General features: G+C 33.3%; 2 protein-coding genes across 5 annotated transcripts; both read left to right on the top strand.

Moving 5' to 3' along the window:
* Nucleotides 1-882: 882 nt before the first annotated feature.
* On the top strand, nucleotides 883-4,251 carry LOC146901136 (zinc finger BED domain-containing protein DAYSLEEPER-like). Of its 4 annotated transcripts, none has more exons than XM_085735326.1 (10): nucleotides 883-1,401; nucleotides 1,500-1,532; nucleotides 1,669-1,711; nucleotides 2,177-2,269; nucleotides 2,490-3,140; nucleotides 3,230-3,320; nucleotides 3,409-3,581; nucleotides 3,674-3,763; nucleotides 3,864-3,944; nucleotides 4,047-4,251. In XM_085735326.1, exons 3-6 carry the CDS (start codon nucleotides 1,669-1,671, stop codon nucleotides 3,307-3,309), a joined length of 867 nt encoding a protein of 288 aa, XP_085591452.1. In that variant the 5' UTR covers nucleotides 883-1,401; nucleotides 1,500-1,532; the 3' UTR covers nucleotides 3,310-3,320; nucleotides 3,409-3,581; nucleotides 3,674-3,763; nucleotides 3,864-3,944; nucleotides 4,047-4,251. The 4 variants fall into 4 exon arrangements, with proteins under 4 accessions (XP_085591452.1, XP_085591453.1, XP_085591451.1 ...); XM_085735327.1 differs by having other exon boundaries at nucleotides 1,484-1,532; XM_085735325.1 differs by lacking the exons at nucleotides 883-1,401; nucleotides 1,500-1,532 and having other exon boundaries at nucleotides 1,539-1,711; nucleotides 3,678-3,763.
* Nucleotides 4,252-7,735: 3,484 nt separating this feature from the next.
* LOC146901135 (uncharacterized) lies at nucleotides 7,736-9,440 on the top strand. The gene is made up of 2 exons (XM_085734094.1): nucleotides 7,736-8,317; nucleotides 9,172-9,440. The coding sequence occupies exons 1-2, from the start codon at nucleotides 7,787-7,789 to the stop codon at nucleotides 9,250-9,252; spliced, it is 612 nt and encodes a 203-aa protein (XP_085590220.1). The 5' UTR covers nucleotides 7,736-7,786; the 3' UTR covers nucleotides 9,253-9,440.
* The last annotated feature ends 362 nt before the right edge of the window (nucleotides 9,441-9,802 follow it).

The raw sequence follows: 9,802 nt of genomic DNA, 5'->3' as shown, positions 1-9,802 counted from the left end.
ATAGGTGGTCGTTAACGCCGGAGCTCCGCCGCCGACCACCGTGCACTGCAGCCGAACCACCGTCGACCGCCGGTTTTTGGCCGGCCCACCACCGTGGGCCGCCGGAGAACCACTGTGGTCAACGCCGGAGATTGCATGTTGACCACCGGTGACCATCACTAACCACCATATAATTTAAAATTATTTAATTGATAATATTTAATATTTCTTTAAATTGTTTGGGCTTATATTAATATTACTGGGCTTGAAAAAAAAGAAGTTCCGGGCCTATAACATAAAATTTTCTATTGTTGAATTTACTAAAGAAACACTTTAATAACTGATGCACCTCTTAAAAAAAATCATACACATTAATTTATGGATCGGATGGATAATCCATCCATTAAAATCTAATAAAGGATGGATTGGATGGACATGATCTTTAATGGATGGATTGAATGGTTTTTTTTCAACAAAAAGTTAGTGGATTTTAATGGACTAATGTATTTTTTTTATCATCCATTAGGATCCAAATTCATATCCATCTAATCCATCCATTTTGCCACCCTATTTTTTATCAATGAGATGAAATGAAAAAACGATAAGATTGTCTGAAAAGTTGGACCAAAAGAGTTAAACAAATATCACTACTCCTTTAGCAATTTTCATGTAAATAAACAGATTAGTTTACACTTTACACTTCAGATTTTATTCATAAAAATTAAATTTTGTTCTATATACGGTGGTTTATGGAACATTTTCAAGTGGGGCCTACAAAATGGCGGTGGTGCTAGTTGTAATATGTTGTGTTCCTAATAATGGAATTATTTTGCAGCGTGAAAATTCTTGCGTCCTCGGAGGTAGCGCTGGACAGAATTCGCCAAACCGACCCAAACGGCCGAACCGGATGGGCCGAAGTGTGCCGGGTCGGGTCCGTCGGTTAAGCGGTTTGGTCGGTCCATTTCAAATGGGTTGCTGTGACTAAGAGTGGTCGGTTACGGGTTGCAGTTTCCCACCCACCGAAAACCGTAACCGACCGAACCTACTGCCATTCTACTTGACACTTGTGGTTCCCTGCATACTGATACTAGTCCAGCCCAAAATTGTAAGCCCATTTTTAGCAAAGGCCTACATATATATGGTTCACAATAGAAAAAACCCTAAAATTCATTCTACTTACTCCCAGCCGCTGCTCTTCCCAAACGAAACCCTAACTGTTCTCCATTTTCTATCATCCTGTTCATCCTTAACCCTCATCCATTTCCTGAAATCATGAATCCAGATCATCCCTAACCTTCATCCATTTCCGTAAACCATCCGTAACCCTTAAACATTTCCATAAATCATCCATTAAAATTCACTAAACATAACCCATTTCGTCCAAAACCTGCTTTCAACTGTTTCTTTGTAGAAATTTGAAAGGTTTGTCTTCCCTAGTCATGTTTCTTAGCTCATTGAAGTTAAAGGGTTTATATTCAACTTGTGTTTTTGTTGCTAATAACAGTTTCATTCTGGTTCAGGATTTTTTCAAGGATTTTGGCTAAAGATCGACGGTGAGGATTTATTTATGACTATGTTGTTAGTGTTCATTTACTCTGAATGTTATATATATATTTTTTTACTAATTTTTTATTTTTCTTTCACTTGTGTCTGTCTATGTATGTTTGCTTTGACCTAAAAATACTAAAGATGGAGGTTGAGGCAATTAATGATGCAGTAGCTGTGGAAAATTGTGAGTATTTTTGTTTCTCTAACTATGTGTTTATTTTTATTTGAGTTTGCATTTGTCAATAATGATTATATGTATTAGTTTTATTGCTAAACACTTATTATTTGTTAAAACTAGCTTGTGACCTTGTGTGTATCAGTTTGTTTAATACTTTTATTTTGAGTAATCCTTTTATTTTTATTTAGAGTTTATGCATCAGTTTGTTTTTATTGAGTAATACTTTTATTTTTATTGAGTAATACTAGCTTATATGTATGTTACATTTTGCATAACTCTGAATGTTAATACTTTTATTTTGAGTAATGCTTGTATGTATTAGTTTGTTTAATACTAGCTTAGTATTTGATTCTTGATAATTATATGTATGAATCATTATTTTTTATTTGATTCTTATATGTATGAATCATATATTATGATGTAATTGTTCTTCTCCTAAAATCATATATTGTTATGCTTATGCCTTTGAAGCTGCACCTATGGAAGGGATGGCTGGAGCTGCAATAGTGGAGGAGGTTAATGGAGCTGCAGCTGTGAATGTGGTAAATGGAGCTGGTGTCAATCGTAAGTTACAATTTGAGTATTTGAGTATATGTATGATTGTGTGTATTGTAAGCTAAAGTGTATTTCACAAACATATATGCTTATTTGCATTTTGAGTTATGTTCACATGCTTATATGCTTATCTGCATGAGTTGAGTTATGTTCATATGTTAATATCAATATCTGCCTTAGTTGTTTATAGTTGTGTTAAATATGTATGCTGAATATGATTATGGTGCAGCTGCTGTCCACTTGCCAAATGATGCTTGTAGGAAGGCAATCGCTAGATTTGTTATCCTTTCTAAGCTGCCCTTTAGTGTAGTCGACTCTGACAGCTTCAACCGCTTGTGTAAGCATTTGCAGCCCCTATGGATTATACCGTCTAAAAGGACCGTGGCTAGGGATTGTTTTAGAATTTATCGAGATGAAAAATTGAAGCTCAAAGCTTATTTTAAATCCGACTGTAGTAGGCTAGCACTTACTCCCGAAGTATGGACTTCTAGACAAAACTTTAGCTACATTTCCGTGACTGCCCATTTCATTGATAATGAATTGAAATACCAAAAAAGGCTCCTTAGCTTTAGTTTGGTTCCAAACCTCACAAGTGAGACAATAGGTCGGAATGTTGAAGAGTCATTGAGGGGTTGGGGTCTTAGAAATGTGTCTGCAGTCACCATTGACAATGCATCATCCAATGATGTGGCTACAATGGTTAAAGATATTTTGGCCATTCCAACTGCAATATCTTTAGATAACATTTTCAGCAAGAGAGTTAGGATGTTAGACACTTATAGAAGTTCCTTGAGTCCGAGAATTGCAGAAGCTTTGATATGCTCCCATAACTGGTTGAAGCCAACAGAAGAGTTTGAGGTCAATGAGGGTGTTGTTGCAGGTGCCTTAAATTTCCTTTTCTATCATTTTTTACTTAATATTTATGTTGATTGGTATATTAATATTTTTTTATATTTGATTTGATAACAGAAGTTAATCAAGGATTGACGATTTGGTGTTGGGAGGCAGTTGTAGGTGGAGCACCGCCTGCAACTATGCCGGCTGTCTAATTGCTTTTATGGTACAGATTTGAATAATTTATTTGCATATCTCATTTTGTTTAATTATTTTAATATACACTGATTTAGTTTTATTTAATTTGCATGCAGCATTCAAGGTTTTTTGGAGTCACATATGACTCGAACTACACAACACAACATATATGTTTGAAGACATTTTGAAATGTAGATGCTTGCTTGCTTGGCTCCATGGTCTCTCACATTGCTGCTTGATTGCTAGCCTATACACTGCTGTTTAAACTATGTTTAATGCTTATGCTAAGGTATGTTAGGCTTACTAAGTGCTGCTTGATAGTGCCTATAGTTATTGTGGTTTTAAATCCCTTATTGTTTGTTTTATTCTTCTTTTTTCAAGTCAGGGATGCAGTTATAAATCTGGAGGTCAGCTCTAGTGATAGTAATGTAGAAGAGTTCACTGTTTTTATCCCCAAAATGTTGCACAAAGGTACAATAATGTAGGATGCATAATATGTTTATTGTTGATGATTTTACTGTGATGAAAAGTGTTGGTAACACATTGCTTTTGATTTCCATTATTCAAGCAGATTATTGATGTTAATTTGGGTGTTGCTACTCTTGTACTTACTGAAATGATGGGCTGTGATATTAATTTGAACTCAATCAAGGTTAGTTTTAGTTTATTTATTGAATTTAGTCTTGATTTGAACTTAATCTATAAAAAATACAAAATTTATATCTTATGTTAGATTGTCTCTCTTGTTGTGCAGCTACTATATTTGTGTGACCATGTTGCAGCATCAGCAACTGCAAGCATCTCCTGCCAATTTATATTATGTACAATTATGGATGATTGTAATTATGGCATTGTAAAGTTTAAGTTGCTGGTTGTGTTGTGCTAGTCTATATGCCTTGCCTAGTGCAATGACAATTATGTTTATGATTTCTATTTGTAAACTACTAAACTTAATTATGCCCATTATGGTTACGAATTACACTAAATGGTGGCCTAAATATTGGCCATTCATCAAGTGTATACAAAAATATTGCATCATTGGCCTTGCTTGAGTCCAAAATGTTTCTTAGATTTTACTATGAACAGCCATGGATGAAAGGCCTAAAGTCAAAAATTATATCAGATTTTTTTTACTTTATCAAAATATGCCAATATCAATTTTGTTTGGAAAATTTAATCGATGAAAATAGTAAAGGCAGTAATTAAATCAAACCAGTTAAACCGATATAACCCGCCCGATCAACCGCCTAATCCGACTAAACCGAAACCGACTAAACCGATCACTAAATTGGTCGGAAATGGGCCTGGCTTTCCCAACCGTGGGTTGCTTTGGTTTCACATATTGGGACCGATTTCCGACCGAAACCGACCGATGTCCACCCCTACTCGGAGGAATGATTGTTGAAAAATGATGTGATGGCAAAAGGTCATTGGTTCATTGAATTCGATGGATATGGCCCACCAAAGCAATCCAGCTGTTTCGTTACCATCACCAACTACTTGTTGGTCCCTCAAGCAAGCAAACCACCAAATTAGCATATCCCACAAAAAGAAACAAGACGGTGCTAAAGAGTCCTAATGTTTCGTATGAAATTTGCACTGCTCATTAATTGTGATTAATCTCTCTGTTTTTTTTTTCTTTTCTTCCCGGAGTTTGAATATCAGACCTTGCATATATTATACATTGTCCATAATAACTGAACTAGGCTTACGAGAACTGTGATTAGTCTCTTTTAAAAGACATACGAGATACACAATTTATATTCTTCACTTTTAATCATGAAAGTAGAATCCTTAAACATAGAAATCATCAATATGCTAATATGATGTTTTTAAACTTTTACGTAAGTTAGTGAAATACGTGTAAATTATAAAAAAAATGAAATTAAGAAAGAAATATAGATAAATGTGTATGTCACTGTAAATATAACTTAATTGACCTACACATAGAATAGAATTAAGAGAAAAATAGATATAAAATACGTGCATTGTATACACTTACAATTCAAATGACATAAATGATTAATAAAAAACACAAATCATTTGAATATTAGCCAATAAAAAATGTCATGCTAACTTGTGTTTTTAGAAGATAAAATAAATACTTAAAATGCATAAAAAAAAATAAGGAGTTAAAAAAGAAATTAAAAGAATGTACTTGAGTTTGTCTGTTAGTGTTGGCTTTAGAACTCACTTAGTTTGGTCTTCACTTTTTTTCTTTTGAAATATGGTTTAGTCTTCACTTGGTTTGGTCCATGTTTGTGTTGATGTACTCCTCTTAAATTATCAAGTTCATTTGTCCTCTCAATATATTTGGTGGTGTGGTTTTGATCTGTCTAATTAGTTGATCATTGATTTTTCAATCGGATATCGAGTTTTAAAAAACATATTAAAAACAAATTGGTATTGAAATATAATTTTTTTGAAGACATAGAATGCAATTTCTATATTTGGCTTAACTAAAGTGCCACTAGCAATATTCAATTCTCCGGTATCACATGCGCCTATCGGCCTAAATGGGCCCGCTCCAGACTGGATCTAGCTCCAGAGCTAACGGACACTACACTGTACATTCTGTTTCTTTTCAAATTAAGAAAGTTTAATGCAAGTAGGGTGTGTGGTAATAATATAACTAAAGTGCTATGCATCTGATCTATTTTATGTACCAAATAATCACTTAAATTGTTACTTTCTCTGTTTCATGTTATTTAAAGTGGCACATTTTTTTTTTTTTAAAAGTAACACATTTTTTAAAAACAATCAAGAGTACTAATTTTATGATAAAATAAAATAGACTTTATTTAACCAAATTATTGCTTAAATAATCTTATAATAAAATAAAATAAAGTGGCAAATTTTCTACATCCACTGAGATGATAATTCAATGTATTTCTTGTAGACATAGCAAAGTATAAAAGTTATTTGAGTGATACATCTTAAAACTTCTAACATTATCTTATAATTTGGAACATAAAACCTCCAATTTTTTTCTTAGATTTAATAACACTTTTGGTCTATGTAATATAAGTTATTATTTATTTTTAGTCCCTCTAATTTTAACCGGCAATTTTAATCTCTTTATTTTGATATTTAATCAAATATTGTCCTATCATTTATTGTTTTTAACATAATTCCTTGAATGTTTCAATATTTATGCAAATATTTTGACCTAAATGATGAATTTGAGATACAAAATAAACTTACGAGTTTGAAAGTAAACTAGACAACCCACTTGGATGGACCTTGTAGTGTGTTGACATCAAGGTCTTAGGGTTTGATTCGTAAATGGACAGTGGAATTGGACTCATCAATTTAGTTGGTTATTGCTCGGATTCGAGATTTTAAAAAACAAAAAAGTTTGAAAGTAAACAATTTGTTAATCTAATCCATTTGAGTTACGAAAGCATCCAGCACCATACATATACATCAATTGCAAACGAGAAAATTGTTCAAAGTGATTAAAAATTCAACATATCTAGATCAATAACTAATATAACCAACTAACAACTAATATGAAATACCTTATATAATATCAATATAATTTTAATTAATATCCAACTATATTTAATATTAGGTTCAAATGTAGTATTCTAAACATGACACTTTATCTAATAATGAAAGTTTAATAAATTAGTGGCAAAATATTTACACGATAACTTGTAAGAATGGATATATTTAAATCTCAATTAAATTATGAGTAATTATTTAAGAAAATGAGTTTTTCTACCTATTAAAGCAACATTAATTAAGAAATTAGACTTTTTTGCTAGTTAAGTAAAAGTTTATATTTTCCAGCTGTATTTTTTCCTTGTTTATTGATTTGCCATTTCAGATTAACACGGAGATCCTTTATCCAAAAATCATTTAGATGAGATAATAAGATATTCTTTAAAACTCAATTAAAAATCATGTGTTTCATTTTATTTATAAAAATTTAACAATGTCAAATATTTTGAAGTGAAATTTTGTCATCTATTTACAAAGGAGTAATCATATTTTGACATCCATTTCATGACAACTTTGTTGACAACCTTGTTTTTCTCACTTCTTATTGGTCAAAAACAATGGAGAAAGAAAAAGGAAGAGAGAGAATAACAACATCATGTGAGTATGAGAGAGAAAGTTGTCCAAAAATTATCAAAAAGTAGTTGTCAAAATATCATTTCTCTTTACAAAGACACCAAGGTCAAAGGTTAATTTTGCAATTACTCGCAAATGATATTCGACTAATTTTTTATTCAAATTTTTGAGGATAAAAGACGAGGATGAGAGACACGTTGATCTAACGGCTAATGGTGGCCCAAGATATGGTAGGACCCACTTAACAAATATGCGACCCATGATCAATCATCAAGTTTCCTTTCTGTTGCCAACAACAGCATCACCACCGTCAAATAACATCAAAGTCCTATATAAACCTTTCATCGCACAGTTCCTCAAACCCTCTCTCACTCACTCTTTCTCTCTCAACAAACAAAACTTTCAACTTTCAATATGGATCGTAACAATCTCTTCACCCTCGCATTCATCTGCATTATCGTCGCCGGCGTTGGAGGCCAGTCACCTTCCGCTGCACCAACCACCTCACCATCAACTCCGGCCGCCACCACTCCTGTTGCATCTCCGGTAGCAGCACCTCCTACAACCACACCAACAACACCAGCTCCCGTTGCTTCTCCCAAATCATCTCCTCCAGCTGCTGCACCTGCTCCGGCAACCAAACCTCCGGCAGCATCACCACCGGCGGTGACACCAGTCAGCACTCCACCACCAGCACCAGTTCCTGTCAAATCACCACCCACACCTGCTCCAGTCAGCTCACCACCAGCAGTAACACCTGTGGCTGCTCCAACCACCACACCAGCGGTTCCAGCTCCAGCACCAAGCAAGGGAAAGAAGAACAAGAAGCACGGTGCTCCAGCACCATCACCAGCGTTGTTGGGTCCACCAGCACCACCAGCAGGAGCACCTGGACCAAGCGAAGATGCAGGAGCACCTGGACCCGCTTCTACCGCGAACGATGAGGTAAATCTTGTTCATCTTTTGTTTTTGTCTTTTCTTTGTCGTTTCTATAGTTAACATAGTACAATGTGGTTCAGATCTGTTACATACATATACTTGTTTTCACTTTGTGTGTTCAGTTTGTGTTTTTTTCTAACCAAAATCTAAGTTTAAGGTGTGCCACGCGCCACCATTGACGGTGGGTTCGGTGTAGGAGACACCTTATTAGGTCTGAAAATAAAATTATTTTTTTTTACCATAAAAAGAAGAGTAATTGGTAAAGATAAATAAATATTTAATATATGAGCTGTCGTTTTTGTTTTCTGGTGTATATTTTTTCCATCCAGATCCAAATATGAATAAAATAAATAAAATAAGGTTATAAAGATAAAGGGTGTACTATCTGGCTTTTATTTAGAAAATATGTTCATAGTTTTGGATTCACGTAAAGTGAAGAAAAAGTAATTCCTTTATTTTAAAAAGAAAGTAATTCCTAAATAGACATATACTATTCAAAATAAATATATTGTTCATACAATGGCATTACTTTATTATGCTAATTAACAGTTACTGATGATCTGGGTACATACTTTAAGCTGTATTCACATGATATTATTTTAGATATCTTTTATTTATGTTTAATAATTTGATTGTGTTGAGAATTATACATGTTATCCAATATAAATATAAATTTATATTTTCTCAAAGATACAAGTTTTTGCTCAAGAATATGAAATGATGTTAGTTTTCTGGCTTTGATAGTTGTAATAATAGTAATTATTTTTAATTAGTTATGTCGTATGATTATAAAACAATGATGGTTTAATGTTAATCGGACCAAACAAATCTTGAAATTTCTTTGTTCCATTTTTTTTCAGAGTGGAGCAGAAACTATCAGGAGCTTGAAGATGCTAGGAGGCTTAGCTTTGAGCTGGATGGCTGTTGTTTTATTCTTCTAGTCTGGATATATTTCCTTGATCTTATTATCACACTCTTGTATTATTTCTTTCCATCTTTTTTTTTTTTTTATTCTTATTTTTGGCTATCTTATGGGTACACGATGCATAACATTACATTTATTTACATTTGATTTGTTCCTTGAGACATCTATGATACTATTAATGTTATCGTTATTATTTTTTGAAAATGTTGTGGTCATTATTTTATTCTTGGTGAAGATTGTTTATCCATTATTCTGATATCTAGCATTTGTTTCGTTTGTCTTATTTTACATCATTAATCTTGTGAGTATGTGACTGCTTGACGGATCAACACGAGACATCATCTTTCTATTGTATAGATATATAAATTTTGGATGAAATTCAGTACAAATTGAGTTCCTGTCTTTTCCCCGTAAAATCCCTCAATTTGTAAGCTCGCATTTCATGTATAGATCTATGTATGTTTTATAATGGCCTCCTAGCATTGTAATAACTTCAATTATGATTTTGTTGCGAAAAACCCTTGATACATGATTTAGTAAGTATATGTAATTTCTTTGCATTTCGG

Source organism: Medicago sativa, chromosome 8 (genome assembly GCF_051527215.1).
Source record: "Medicago sativa cultivar Bolivia chromosome 8, Bolivia_mono, whole genome shotgun sequence".
Lineage (NCBI taxonomy): Eukaryota > Viridiplantae > Streptophyta > Magnoliopsida > Fabales > Fabaceae > Medicago > Medicago sativa.
This window is presented reverse-complemented; position numbering and strand designations above follow the sequence as displayed.

Bases quoted from the DNA above. Each gene is read 5' to 3' on its own strand.
- LOC146901135 (XM_085734094.1), top strand. From the start codon at position 7,787: ATGGATCGTAACAATCTCTTCACCCTCGCATTCATCTGCATTATCGTC. The intron at 8,318-9,171 runs GTAAATCTTGTT...ATTTTTTTTCAG, and splicing joins CTTCTACCGCGAACGATGAG to AGTGGAGCAGAAACTATCAG.
- LOC146901136 (XM_085735325.1), top strand. From the start codon at position 1,579: ATGTTATATATATATTTTTTTACTAATTTTTTATTTTTCTTTCACTTG. The intron at 1,712-2,176 runs GTGAGTATTTTT...ATGCCTTTGAAG, and splicing joins TGCAGTAGCTGTGGAAAATT to CTGCACCTATGGAAGGGATG. The intron at 3,141-3,229 runs GTGCCTTAAATT...ATTTGATAACAG, and splicing joins CAATGAGGGTGTTGTTGCAG to AAGTTAATCAAGGATTGACG.